Source organism: Poecilia mexicana, unplaced genomic scaffold, assembly GCF_051168715.1.
Source record: "Poecilia mexicana isolate PSO_F unplaced genomic scaffold, ASM5116871v1 scaffold_19, whole genome shotgun sequence".
Lineage (NCBI taxonomy): Eukaryota > Metazoa > Chordata > Actinopteri > Cyprinodontiformes > Poeciliidae > Poecilia > Poecilia mexicana.
Genome location: NW_028263388.1, coordinates 13828864 through 13843655, shown reverse-complemented (window position 1 = coordinate 13843655; position 14792 = coordinate 13828864). Strand labels below are relative to the sequence as shown.

The 14792-nt window shown below is 40.8% G+C and overlaps 1 protein-coding gene across 1 annotated transcript in view; it reads left to right on the top strand.

Annotated features, from left to right (window-relative positions):
• The window catches only part of LOC106934226 (heparan sulfate glucosamine 3-O-sulfotransferase 3A1-like), a 34832-nt gene extending 25212 nt beyond the window's left edge, over window positions 1–9620 (top strand). The window contains exon 2 of the mRNA XM_015013992.2: window positions 6897–9620. Coding sequence (XP_014869478.1) covers window positions 6897–7518 — 622 coding nt within the window. The 3' untranslated portion in view covers window positions 7519–9620. The remainder of the gene's footprint in view (window positions 1–6896) is intronic.
• Window positions 9621–14792: the final 5172 nt, after the last annotated feature.

The window sequence follows — 14792 nt, the reverse complement described above, 5'->3', positions numbered from 1 at the left end:
AATAATTCAACGCGTGGCCATAAAGATAAAGCTTTCTTTTACCCATTACGCAATATACTGGGGGAGAAGAAAAGGAAGACTGATTCTGTTAAAATACTGCTGACAAATTTATAAGAACAAGCTGCAAAGCCAACTATAAATGTTTTACGAAATCACATAGTGGTTTTTCTATGGTACGAAAGAAAGAGAAGAAAAGAAGAGAAAAGCCTCAGCTCAGTGGAAAGGCACATTTCCAGCTTGAAGATGCATTTTACAGGCTTTAAGAGAATGTTTTATCACAGTGGATTATAAAATACTATTTCATCAATAAATGTCCAACAGCAAATAATAGCGCACATTGGACCACTTTTTTCTTCCTGTCCTTTATTTTTAATTTAAAGTGTGTATGAGAACAAAATGGAAACTTTGCAAGTGGAGCCACACTAACTAAAATCTAATTGTAACCATGTTCATTTTTTAGACCTGAATGTGAAGATAAATGCAAAAATACAACAAAGCTATACTTTTACATTTGTCTCTTTTTTTTTTTTCTCTAAATCCTGGCCCGGTGGAGGGTGATATATTTCATCTTCATTCATTTTTTTAATACCAGGGAGAAATGATTAATGCTTACAAGCTTTTCCAAATCAGCCATCTCAGCTTATTGTTCTTTTTTTCTTTTCTTTTTTTTTTTTCATTTTCAGCCTAATTTCCTTCTCTGGACCCAGTTAGAACGCCTCCACGAAACCCATTCATATCCACTTTGTCTAATTTCAAAGATAACAACTCATCATTTTGACAGCACATTTCCTGTTGTTGAAAAGCAGTCATTTTTATTTACTTTTAAACGCTCTTATCAGAAAGTGTCCTCTATGTTGCTATTTCTTGAAGGACAAGAGTTCACCATATCCTCCTACTTAAGCTCTCTTATCCACAGAGTCAGAGTTACTTCCCAGCTCCCTACATTTCCCACAAACATTGTTTTGTTTCTGTTGGAGCCTTATTAATATTTTTTCAGAAATCTTGTGCTGGACTGTATTTTTCAATGGATCTATAGTTTACGATGTTAAGAATGTCAAATATAAGCTTTTCATCGGAGTTCTCATTATAGTCAAAGCAAATAGTGTTGCTGTTTTTAGTTACCACGGCTCATTGCATTACAGCTAACCTTATCAGAATAGAGTATCAGACTTTATTTACAACTGTTGGCCAGACTAAATGGCAGTGATAAACACATGAAGAACTTACAAAGTTGAGCAAATGGTCAAAATGTGAGAAGAAAATCTTTTGCCTTATTGAAGATATTAGTCTGTTTAGTGACTTCCTCACTAAACATTGTTTTCTGAAAGCCCAGCAACTGTTGCAATGCTGTTAATGAAGTCGTGGCAGATATAAAGTCAGTTGGTTCGAGTCATAAGCCAATGTCTTGTTGCATCTCTCAATAATCTCAGAGTTGCAGTCAGTCGAGTCAATTTAGTCTTTCCTGGTATTAGCAGCCGTTGTTTGGTACTTGTGAGGACAAAAGGATGTTATGAAGGAAGTTTCTTTTAGGGTTTATAGATAGTATCTTTCTGTCCTCTTTTTAGGCTGATCTTGTGCTTACTTTTTATACCAGACAAGTAAAGAAACCTTTTACCCTGGAGCTGCATTCACTCATCCACTATCACAACACACATTTTTTTTTTTACCTAAAAGATGGAGCATTACCCATGATTGGAGAAAATATGGAACAGTGATGAACCTTCCAGGAGTGTCCAGCCAACCAAAATCACTCAGTGGTTGAGTCATTATCGACTCAACCACTGAAATACCCAGAACAACATCTAAAGCTATATGTTCATGGGGACGGTCTGATGCTGCTCTGCTGCTTTGATACCTGGATGACTTGATGTTACTGTTTGAATCATAAATTCTGCTCTGAACCAAAAAAAATTATTCAATAGCCATCATTTGGCAACTTTAAGCTTAAGTGCACTTGAACGATGCACCTCCGATTGTTTTGAAAAACGGGTTTTAGGCTCACCTTGGAAAAAGTCAGGACTGAAATCTGATTCAGATGCGTTCCCTTAAACAGGACGCTTATGCTTGAAAACCCTCCATTGTGGCTGAAATAAAACAAACCGGCAAAGGCAAGTCGGCCAAAATTCTTCCGCAGTGATGTAAAAGACTCATTGCCAGTTACGCAACCAGTTTTTAGGTTTAGGGGGCAATTACTTTTTCATATAGGGTCTGGTTGGTTTTGGCAGCCTTTTCTTTCAAGTAAAACCATTTGGACACTGATATTAGTTTACACTCTGCTCAACTACACGTAGCAGATTTGAAACATTTAAGTGTGACAAAAGACAAAGAAAAGAAGAAATCTGTAAAGGTAAAAAAAACCACTTTATTTTCTTCCACCCAAGCACTTCATATGTTTTCATTTGAGCTGCTTTACGTATGGCAGCGCAGTCGGTGCTTACAGCTCACACGGCAGGTGAAGTACTGTGTTTTCACGCAAGGCTGAGAAAGCTGTAGGGCTCCAAGCTGAAAAGAGTGGGCTTCCCCCGCCACCGCACATCGGTCATTACTCTAAATCATCCCCTACTTCCTCCTCCTCCTTTACCCGTTGACCTCCGCTTGCATCCGCTGACCTGGAAAATATCTGGTGAGCCCGAGCCGCCGAGAGCGGTACTGGGGCCCTCCCGTCGCCTCAAAATAGCAAAAATATTGAGCCAATTACGAGATTATTATCTGGTGGCAGTGGCAGGGCCATGCCGTGGGAGTGTTTTCATGCCTGCCAGGGCTCCCTGCTGGAGGAAGAAAAATGAACCAAAGATTGGTGGGGGAGAAGTGGTCAGCCCTCATGCCCACTTGCCTCCGTGTTGTTGCAACTCCTTTCACTTGACAGACATTGGCTGGGATCCAAACTGCTTACTAAAAGGTCATAGCTGACAAGAAAGGAGCCCAGTTGGAGCGGATTCTGTTTTACTTAGTGCTAATTCATTAAATGTTTAATGCGTACACATGATTCACAGTTTTAAAAAAAAATTGCCATTAATGCACTCTTTTGTTCATTTGTGGTGAGACATGAGTCACAGGCTGTACATGGCTGCAGAGGGAATTAGTTTGCAAGTAAAACTCGGTCATTGGGAAAAGCAATGATGCATCAGAGCCTTTATTTCAAGGTGGTTAGTTTATAGACAAGCTTACAAAGGGGTGCATTGAGTGATGTATTGCCTGTTGTTTTTGTAATTGGGAGTAGAGCTGCCCTTGGCATTCGTTTTCAAACGTTTGGTTCCATATAAGTAAAATTACAGTTTGTAATGTTCTGTCATGTACACAAACTGTTTGCTCTGTTTATCCTCTAAACATCTGTCACTCTTAATATTTGCCTTTTTTTTTTCTTTTTTTTCACTGCAGCTCCTACACACATGCCAGAGCAGTGAAGCTGATTTAAAGTGAAGACTGCTGCGTTTCATTTAGGAGCTTGTGTCTTGTGTCTTGAACGGATCCTGCTGCCTGCGTTTCCTGCGTCAGCGGGCTTTGGGAGTTGTATTTTAGCAGCGCTGTAAAGACATCAAAAAGCAGACTTGGGAGCTGCAGTAAATCTCGGGCGCTTGGACATTTTGTCATCTGTTACATCACCTACAGTACTAAAGCCGCTGAGGTTTTCTTTGGAAAGTGCTGCTCGCTGCTGCACAGTGGAAAGAAAGACTTAGGCTTAATTTGCTTTCAGTAAAACAAAAACACTGTTCATTGCTTCTCTTTTGAAGTGTGAAACTGAAGAGTTGTACATGCATACAGGCACACCCATTTTTTTGTTCTATTTTAAATGTCAGGATTGTTTTAGAGGCCATGCTGCGAAATACTTCAAACCAAAAATATGAACCGTCCTTTATTCCACATTTTGGAATGGTTTATCCAAAATTTGGGATTTTTTTTTTGTAAATGGAAGGAACACACTTTCTATACACAGTGTATTCTTCTTTTGTTAATGTAAAGAAGAACAGGCAGTAGTTCCTTCTAGAAATATATATTTAAAAAAAAAAAAGTGTAACTAAAAAGGTGGGCATCATTTGAGTCCATAGTCTGTAGAACTGCCTTTGGCTGCTATTACATCTTCTTGGGCGACGTCTGTGCCGTCTCTGCACATTCCTCAGGCCGCAATTTTCAAGTCATTCTCAGTTGGATTTTTATCTGTACTTTGACTGGACATTCCGTCCCACTGTAGTTCTGGCTGCATGTTTAGGATTGTGATCCTGTTGAAAGTTGTTTGTAGCCTCCAATAGATTTCCTTCCAGGATCACTTAACTTCCCCGAAGAAAAAATACCTTCACATCATGATGCTGCAACCGCCATATCACTGTGGGGATGGTGTGGTCAGGATGATGTGCAGCGTTTTCCCCTAAGTACAGCGTTTTGTGTTTAAAAGGAAAAAACAAAACAGATATTTACAATCAAAGTCAACCAATAAATTTGCTTCCTCTGACCAGGGATCACTTTTCCACATGTTTGGTGTGTCTCCTTTACTCACTTATGGCTAACCGCAAATGGGACTTCTTTGAATTGAATGAATTTCTTTACAGAATGGCTTCCTTCTGATTTCCCATTTTTGGCCAAGTTTGTGGTTGTGACAAAATGTGAAAAGGTTTACCAGTGTGAATACTTTGAACAGCACCGTCTATGTGTTGTCCTGATCACAACATACCACATTCTTCCTGACTCTGAGGATCCCTCCTGAGTTTCCCCAACTCCACCACATCACTGATGAGAGAGCGTCGACCACAGAGCAAGCAAGACGCACACCATCAAATATGGATGCTTCCTTTTGGACAGACTCATGTCTTTTTCAAAGCACAATAATGTTCTTCTTCATTGCAGAGTTATACGTTTTACGGTCCATTTTGGAACTCAAGTCGCTCCCGAATCAGCATGATTACAAAACAGGCAGGAAGGAATTCAGACATGCTGGCGTCTGCAAGTCCCAGTTTATCAATAATTAGTCTCACTGCTCTTTATCATTGGCTTAGGAGCTTAGTAGCCTTTGTAGTCCCAGGTGACATTGGTTTTTGTTTCAAAGCACCATTGTACAGCCTCACTGTGTACTTCTGGTGCGATGAGGCAGCGCTAATGTGAGAGGAAAGGAGCCTTGTCCAAGTTGCTCGCTGCACAGCTGTGGAAGACATCCCAGATACTGAGAGGACTCTGGAGGTCGGGTGACGGTCAGAGTCGCAGGCTGATGTCGAGACATCGGTGCACCCTTGTTGGTGCTGTTGCTCTTATCGACCTCTTCCCTCCTGTTCCTCTTCTGCTGACCTCGTGAATGACTCCTTAAAGAGGAGAGCCACTCAGCATGCTGAGCCACGAAGACCGGATGTGCTGTGATACATTGACGCCCGGCTTTTAGAAATGTTAACCTCAAAAAGTACTTGTGCCTAAGTAAGGTAGTAAATAGATTTACTCCATGGTAACTTGTAAGGTTTTAATTTTCATGCCCAAAATACGCAGGACACTTTATATTATTGCTTTTATGGTTCACCAAAACTCCGTGCCTTTAGTTGGATTTTCCATTACAGAATTGAAGTATTTTCTGAACTAGATGTAAGACCATAGTTGTTTCTTTCCTGCATGTTGCAGCATTGTGGGGAGGTAGGACATTGTTTTTTGAATAAGCGTCTCACCTAATATCTTAACTATATGCTCAAAAGATGTGTTTCAACCTGACTATAAACACTTGGCAAACATTATAGATTTCTTGTACCACCTACTAAAAAATATAATCAACCCAAATTGGAAAGAGCCCATGGTATGTGGCAAAATTCCAAACCAATAAACTTAAAAAGTACAGTAGAGGCGCAAGCAACCTTGAAACAATTTTGAAAGTACAACAGTTGTTTTTGTTTTGTTTCAGACCGAGCAAAAAGTGCCAGAATAATCTCAGCCAGATTAGAAAGCTTTTTTTTTTTTTGTACATCATTGTCCTGCCACAGAGCGTGTCAGATGAAGGTGTACACGTCAGCCTGGGGGTGGGAGTAATTACAAACTGTGTTTGAGCGAAGCCTTAAGCAGCTCCAGGCATTACACTCATCACGACAGTTAACGTCTTTGTTTTTTGGGGGGGGGTTTGTGCGAAGCGCAGCGACAGCAAACATCTCGGTGGCCTCTGCCTCATTTTCTTCCATGTATCTTAAACAGAGCATGATTGTACAACAGCCTCGGGACAACAAAGAAGGTTCTGTGCCTGTCATCTTGACTGGCAGGCACAAGCTGTTTGTCCTTTGATCATATGTGCTTGGATGATCCTGTAACCAACATGCTGAAGTGTTGAATAATCTGCAGACGTCCTCCTCTTCTATGCGATCTTTGTAGTTTTTTTATTTTATTTTATTTTATTTTTTTACAGGTGTGCAAACTTTTTCATTCACCCCAATAACAGCCCAAGCCACTTAGCCGCTCCCCATCCTCACTTCGAGCAACACCAGGCAAGCAAATGAATAATTGACGCTTGCATTCTGTACTTTGGTGAATTTTAAAGCTGTATTCTGCAGAGACTCTAAATGGTAGAGGGAGGGCATGTTAATCATTCATGGGCTGCTTTTACTCACTTTGCTTAAGGTCACTGTCCTTACGGCCGCTGAGCAGAGGGAAAATAGCAAAAGGTAAACATTTTCCGGTAAGTGCAGGAAAGTGTGGTAGGATCAGCTACCTGACCAGCAGTGCACAGCAGTTGGTGCGGGAGGGGCAAAGCTATGCGAGTCTGTGCTCACGGCAGAAGGGAAGAAAGTCTGGTCACTCTCTCTGGGAACTCGATAAAAAGAGTCAAAACGGCAGTCACCTTCTTTTTCAGGTGTCGTCGGCATAACTGACGTCTCTGCGTTGTGCTTTAGTCAAAGGTGCAGATCAAATAAATATCCTACTTTCTCTTTATCATCTCTCAGGGATCTGATGCCGAAAACCCTGGAGGGCCAGATCACCATGGAGAAAACGCCCAGCTACTTTGTGACCAGAGAGGCCCCCGCGAGGATATCGGCCATGTCCAGGGACACCAAACTGATCGTGGTAGTGAGGGACCCCGTCACCAGAGCCATCTCCGACTACACGCAGACTCTGTCTAAGAAGCCCGATATTCCCTCTTTTGAGAGTCTCACCTTCAAAAACAGGACTACGGGGCTCATTGACACCTCTTGGAGCGCCATCCAGATCGGCATCTACGCCAAACACCTGGACAACTGGCTGCAGTACTTCCCCATGGACCAGATCCTCTTTGTGAGCGGCGAGCGTCTGATCAGCGACCCGGCCGGAGAGCTGGGCCGCGTGCAGGACTTCCTGGGCCTCAAGAGGATCATCACGGACAAACACTTTTACTTCAACCAGACCAAGGGATTCCCATGCCTCAAGAAGGCAGAGGGCAGCAGTAAGCCCCACTGCCTGGGAAAAACCAAAGGGAGAACCCATCCGAACATTGATCCCGAGGTGGTGCAGAGGCTACGGGACTTCTACAGGCCCTTCAACATGAAGTTCTACCAGATGACAGGACGTTTCTTTGGCTGGGATCACTGAATGTGTCTTTTTTTTCTTCTTTTTTTTTGCTAAATAATGAGTGAGAAATACAATGGGTTCTTAGGCAAACACTTGATGGTATGAGAATTTGACACTTTGGGCTTTAAGTTGGAACACTCTAACCCTAATCCCAAATTTTGTTTTGTTTCCTCCAAAGTCATTAATTGAAAATGGAAGCTATTGGATTTTTATGAAAAAAAAAAAAAAAAAAGTCTTCTGAAATTCAGATAGTTACACACTTAGTTAAACCAGATGTTACATTAGACTAAACTTTGGCTCCTGTCAGTCAGTTGGCATTAGCACAATTATTTTAATTTGTTAAAGTCACATTATTGAGATTTTTTTTTTGTCTTTTCGTCAAGTTCAGAAATGTACAATTATTTCTTAATATTTTGTGGAATTACCCATTAAAGCATAAGATTTGGATTAAATATTTTGGGGGGTATTCGCTACAGGGTCCTAACAATAGATTACTAACATTTTGACCAATGTTTTAGTTTCTTCTCACGACAGTGGCCAAGTAATAAAGTAAATTCATCTTATACTGGACATGTTGCAAAAACTATTTCTCCAAATGCATACGCAAACTACAGTCTGAGTTTTTTTTTTGTATTGCTTTTCTGCCTGCTTGACAGTAGGACACCGTCCTTTTATGGTTAATTCACACATTTCTAACCACATTCGTCCCTGGGAGACAAACTAGCCTTCTTCCTGAGCTACGTGATGCCTGGACATTACCAAACTCAAATAAATGATCGAAGCATTTCCACTCATTTGAAGGTTGTACGCAAGGATGAACCAAACTTGTGGAGATCCACAAGTCTCTTATTAATATCTTCATTGATTTTTATTTTTAATTTATTTATTTTTCCTGCGGGTGTTGCCTTCAAATACATCCCCCTAGTGTGCCTCCAATTAACTCTGTTGTGAATGAACCAATCGGAAGCTTTCGAAGCTATTCAATCAGCATTTTTGGCTTTCTAAAGTGAAAGGTTAGTTGGTGGAAGCATCCGAAGGTGAATACAGACATAGACGGTGTCTCTTGAGTGTTATTCTCCTACCATCAAGGAGTTCTTCCACTCGTTAATCAGCTTTAAGCGATATGCAGAAGCTACAGATTAGGGAAACAATATGCAAAACTCTTTCTGCGGAAATTCTTCTGACCTGTGCTCATATATTTCAAGAACTCGTTTAAAGATTTAAGTCACATCGCTCCATGTTATTGGCATGCATTTCCTCAGTTTGAATCCCAGCGGAAGTGAGACAGAGATGAGTATCATTATAAAAATATGCAGTTTTTCTACACAGAAGTAATAAAATCAGGGGAGAAATGAGTTTTAAACATGCGTTAAAGCTTTTACAAGTTTGTTCATCGCATAAGGAGGAAGGAAAGATAAAAGAAATGTATTTGTATTTTTGAAAGGTATTTATTCAAAAAGTGTATGCGCATTATGTATGTATTTTGAATAACTCAGCGACTGTTTTCTGAGATTACTAAGCCTTTCCGTTTTGCTTTTGAGTTTTACTTTGTTTTTTGTTTTTTTCTAACACTTCACTTTTTCAGGTTATTCACGTCTGTATGTTTTTTTGATATACAGAGATGAATGTGTTGTGTGAACACTTCGCTTTGCACTCGGTTCCAGAGCTGTGAGTTTGTTATTTCAAGGGTCGTTTCCCCGTCTTCAGTTAATGAAGCTACGGGCAGAGAGAGAGAGAGAGAGCACTCAGTGTTATTTAAGCAACATTGACTCCAATGGAGGGAAAAGCAACTCCAAACAGGACCTTTCAAAACTGTGACTCGGATTTCCTCAACATGCCTCCCGGTGAAGCGAACACACTCGACGCCGCCACAAGTTGTCCTTTACTTTGAAACCAGGCTCCTGTGGAGGTCTGTTTGAAAACCGCCGGGCATTAGAACAGTGGCTCGGTTGTGTTCCTAATTTCTAACTACCTGCAGTGTGACACCGCACACGATCGGCGTTTTTTTGGGGTGTGTGTTGGGAAAACAGTCAGGTAAAGGTTAAAAAAAAATAATATGCACTCAGCTTGTTTGGGTTGTCACGTTCATAGGCACTCCTTGAATAAAATATGTGATAATGAAAGCATCGGTCTGTGTCTACTCTGTTTTCTGTCCACCTCAGAAAGCGTGGGATTTAATAGGACACCAAATCGGCAACATTACAGACCAAACATTAAAGCTGCTGCAGCGCCGCTCACGCATCTCAGCAGCCCAGCTGCCAGCAGAATCATAACAGTGCTTGACTGCTCCACTCGTATCTCCTCTCATACACCTTGACATATTGTCTCTGCTTATCTTTGTCCAGCCTCCAAGGCAGAGTGTCAAGGGAGGGAAGGAAGGATTTGTTTTGTTAAAATTTGGGGTGTGTTGTAAGCTTTTATTTATTTATTTGCACCTTGGGAAACTCAGAAGGACACTTTTCAGTATCAATTATATTTTTGATCTATTTAGGATGGGTTGGTTTTTACAGTTAATATGTTGATTATGTTTTCTCCACTATGTAAAAAAGAAAAAAAAAATTACGAACAGATTTTTAATCAGCATTGCTATCATGTATTTGCCCCCTTACATATTTCCAACACTTTTAATATTAGAAAGAAATAACTTTATGCAAAATGACGTTTTCTGATGATTTATTAATGGAAAAAAAAATCTCTCCGAACAAACCTGAAGTAGCAACTAATTCTGCTACCGATAATGGGAACAACTGCCCATCAAGCTTTTTCAATACCAGTTAATGAGTCTTTTGCATCTGGATGTATTTTGGCCCACTCTTCACTGTTGAATTTAATTTCACCCATATTGGAGGGTTTTGGGGCATAAACAGCTCATTTGACGTCCCGCCTCTAGACTAAACGTGCAATACTAGTTGCTAATTTGGCAGTTCATTGCTAAGTGCTCAGCAGGCAACAAATATAATCTGATCCAGCCATCTTCCACAAAATCACCTTAATTAGTATACTTCCACTAACTCAGTCTTCTAAGTAGTAAAGGTTAGTGCACCTCGTAAAATTCTTTCTGGCTAAATTGCAAGAAAAGAGGGCCTTAAATAGCCGATTCATAGTGACTCAACAAGCTTTCAGTTAGACAGTTAAAACTTGCAGTGCTGACAAACATGTAAATTATACAGCGTGTTGGTATGCCGCCTGACAAACGAGCAGTTTGCTCTTTTGAAATAATAAAAAGGTTTGCGCTGACTGACAATGTGCTGAAATGGTCTTGGGACACGCGCTACAGCTGAGGGAGCAAAGGGAAGCTGAGGTCGGTGTCCATTTGTTGACTCGTTCAATTTGCTTGTTGTTCCTCCCCGAGTGGCTCAGGACGGGAGATCCTGTCTGACGGTTCTTTCACGGTAATAAACACCGACAGTTTTCCTCCTCGCGTTTAAGCCTCTAGAAGGGTGGCTCGGCGTAAAAGAGAAAATGGAATGGCAACATCTGCTGGGAGAGGATGTGCGGGCCACCCCTGTCAGAGCGAATTCAGCTCAGTATCGATGGCACGGTCCTGGGGAGAGCTGCTTCGAGCTTGAAAAACACAGACCGCATGTTCATGGATTTTTTTCTAACTCCTTCAGAGAGAGAGAGAGAGAGAGAGAGCCCGCTGCAGATAGACAGGCATTTCTTTGAGCTTTGCAAAGCTCTTTGATCCAATGTTCTTTAATCCCTCCCATATCCTTTGTTTACCCTTTCCCTCATTCCACAGTTTTCTGAATACACATCGGAGCACCTGTGTAGAGTCACCTGTGCACAATTAGTTTGTCAAATTAAGCCCCTGAGGCCTCATGGTGTTATGGTTTCTTGAATTGTGACTTTTACTTTATCTCTCCATTGTCGGCTATGACGTCTCTCATTTTTCTCTTGAGATTGCAATGCTTCATATAGTTCAGGTGAGCTACCAGGTACACAGCCTTTCCATAATGCTTGTCAGTAAAATGAATTATGAAACTTTCTAATACGTTCTGACATTGAACTTGGTAAAAAAAAGAAAAAAATATCAGTGGACTGATGACAAGGCTACTCAAATCATCACTTACTATGGAAGATTCGACTGTGACCTCGAGCAAGTTTGATTCAGTGGCCCTCCTTTCTTCCTCTAGAGCCTTGGACCTTGATTTTCAAATGAAATATAAATTTTACTTTAATTTTAAAAAGAGGATTTTGGACAACTAATGTGAAATGCTGGGTTGTCTCATGGTTCAGGAGTGGCTTAACACAAATGAGACAGCTGTATCATGCCTAAGTATAGATCCTTATGCATCTATAAGTAAAATCCTGACTCCATCTACAGTCCATAGATCCCAATTCTTAAATAGGATTTTTTGTTACTAGTGCACCTTTTTTTCTGTCACACGTTTTCCTTCCACTCAACTTTCCATTAATAACCTTGGGTATAGCACCCACTTTACATAGATCCACTGCTCTATCAATTACTTTATGAATCTGTATAGAATATATGAGTTTCCCTGTTTGAAACTGATAATGGACATAAATTAATTTTTGATATTCTCATTAACTGAGATGCACCTGTTAATGGACTGTATGACTGCACTCTGAGTAACTTTACACTCTGTGCAAACAAGTGTGCGTGTGCGTGTGTGTGTGTGTGTGTGTGTGTGCCCTGAGCCCATGCAAAATTATGAAGTAAAAGGATTAGCAAGAGGTCGCTTTGAAGAAAAGAGCAGAAGTGAAAAACAGTACGCGCAGCCAGAATACTTTGTGCATTTATCCCAACCCTGGCCCAGTAGCATGTGCTGCAGACGTGGCTTGTCATTGTATCGTAAAGAACACACACAGTGACCGCTTGGTTTGGAGTCTGATCGCCACCCACTTCTGCCCCGCGGAGGGACATGTGGGGGATCAAACCTCTGTTTTCTCTGCTTCCTGTGAGAGAAACCCTTAATCCTTGGCCTAGCCTGAGCAAACAGCTCCACCAGCCACACTCCACACAGAGTCCTAATCAAAACAGCCTGAGGTGATTATTGGGGGAGAGGACGGGGGGTGCATGAGAGCAGACTGAGTTGTCCCTTTGGGTTCAAGTTCAGCTTTATCTATCACGGGCTCCATCTTGAAGAACATATCTTGTTTGTGTCGCCTGTTTAATTGGCGGCTGAAAGTTGATTGATGTTTATGATGCTTCACTCAATAAACGACTGATATCAAAGTCTGTAACATGAATTTCAGTTCACAAACTCAACATTTATCTAATATGGAAGTTGGGTTCGATTGACAGCAGCTTGGAGACCTAGCATACTAGCACCATACAGAAATTTTTAAGAACATTGTTCTGAGCTCAATCTGGAATGTCCCACAGTGTCTTGTTATACAAATTATACAAGTATGAAGCTCTAAAAATCTGGCAGTGTTCAGGTAGACTTTGTAATTTAAGGTCCAGTCCTTACCAGCAATACTATCGCAATGTACATTCATTAGCACATTCCTGCATAATAACTAGGGTAGCCTTCTTTTTATGATTATATTGACTGTACAAGTCTTACTATTCTGAAAATAATTAGTGTTGTATTTTAATCATAAGGCTTTAGCATCTGTGAAAATGGTAATCTAAAGAAACTGTCCCATCAGCTGAACTCAATCAGTCCATCATTACTTTACACGTCATTTACCACAAAACATTTGATAATGACAGTTGAAGATAGCGACAAACAATAAGAGCAACTTCAGTCAAACACTCGCTCCTTCAATTGGCTCAGACACTGACAAAATAAAAAAAAAATAAAAAAAGTCAGTCGAATCCTATTATCACGGGAAAACAAATTGTTGGAATGTTAGAGAAAGCTGTCAGCAAACATTTTGTAATGACAGACAACACACACAGACTGAAAATTATATGTTAAATCTGAAATGCACAACTAACAGCTGATGGCTATCTGATCTCACTCACACGTCCCTCATCGGTGAGCATTGTGGCAAAAGTGATCACTACTTTGTTTCGATGTGTTGCCAAAATGCAGCCATAGGTCCACTCAATAAATTCCTACCAAAACGATCTCTCTGCTTACAGCCAGGCTTCAAGACTGTGTCATTACAGACGCTATGTTTATTATCCATAATGGAGCTGCATTTCAGGTTTTGAGGGGGCAACTCCAAAGCCTCCTCTTGTGTCAGAAAAGTGTGTTTAAAAGTTATTTACCCACTTTGAAAAGCAATGGAAAGACAGAGTGTTATTTATTTCATACATTCAAGAGTTTTCTGTCAGTGAAATGTGATCTTTGGCATCTACAGCAGAAGAACACCACCAAAGTAGTATTTCTTCTGAGGCGTGCACGTTTTATCCAACAAACTGAATAGATTCCGAAATGGGAAGCACTTTTCATCCTCTGAGACCTTTTGTTTGTGTACTTCCTCACGAGCCACGCTCCACATTTTCTCTCCATGACAGAATAAGGGTTGTGGCTTGCCAAACACAAACCCAATGAAATGTCAGAGCAAAATTGTTGGTTTTAACTTTAAAAACCATCTCATGAAAATGGCTGATTGTTCGTTTATAATGAAAAGGCATTTGGTTAGCATGGTAGTGGGAAACCGCAGGGCTGTTCTTTGAACTGTCACTTTCAGGCCCAGAATACAGCAGGCAACACACACTGGGTTTGCAATTAGGATTGTCTGCTAGCAAGACAGTTTTGCAGAAGTGCCTTTTGACATAGAAGTTTGTGTGTAGCTTGAAAACAGAGTGACGGCTCTTAAAAGCAAAATGATTCATCTTTACGCCTGATTAGAGACGGGTTGAACTCAGACGTCACATTATTTGGCAGAAAATATGCTGCCCAAACTACCTTCTATTGAGATTTTATGTGGTAGACAAAATGGTGCATGATTGTGGACTGGACAGAAAATTATATACTTTTTTTTTTTATCTACAACAAATACAAATCTGAATAGTGTGGCATGACATTGTACGTTGTCTCCATCAGCCAGAACTTTGTAGAACAAACTTCTGGTTCAGTGGCAGCTGCAAGTCTTTTAAAGTGTGTGTCTACCAGCTCAAAAGAGTCAGATTGGATGGATGACATCTAGTTAGATTTAGGTCTGAGCTTTGACTGGAGCATTCCAACAATTAAATGTGCTTTGATTCAAGCCATTTGACTGTAGCTTTGACTTTACGTTGTCCTGCTGCAGTGTGAACCTCATTCTCCGTCTCAAGTATTTTGCAACATCTAACAGTTTTCCTCCCGGGACTGTCCTGCATTTTACTTCGTCCATCTTCCCAACAACTCGGATCCACATCCCCTGTCCCTGCT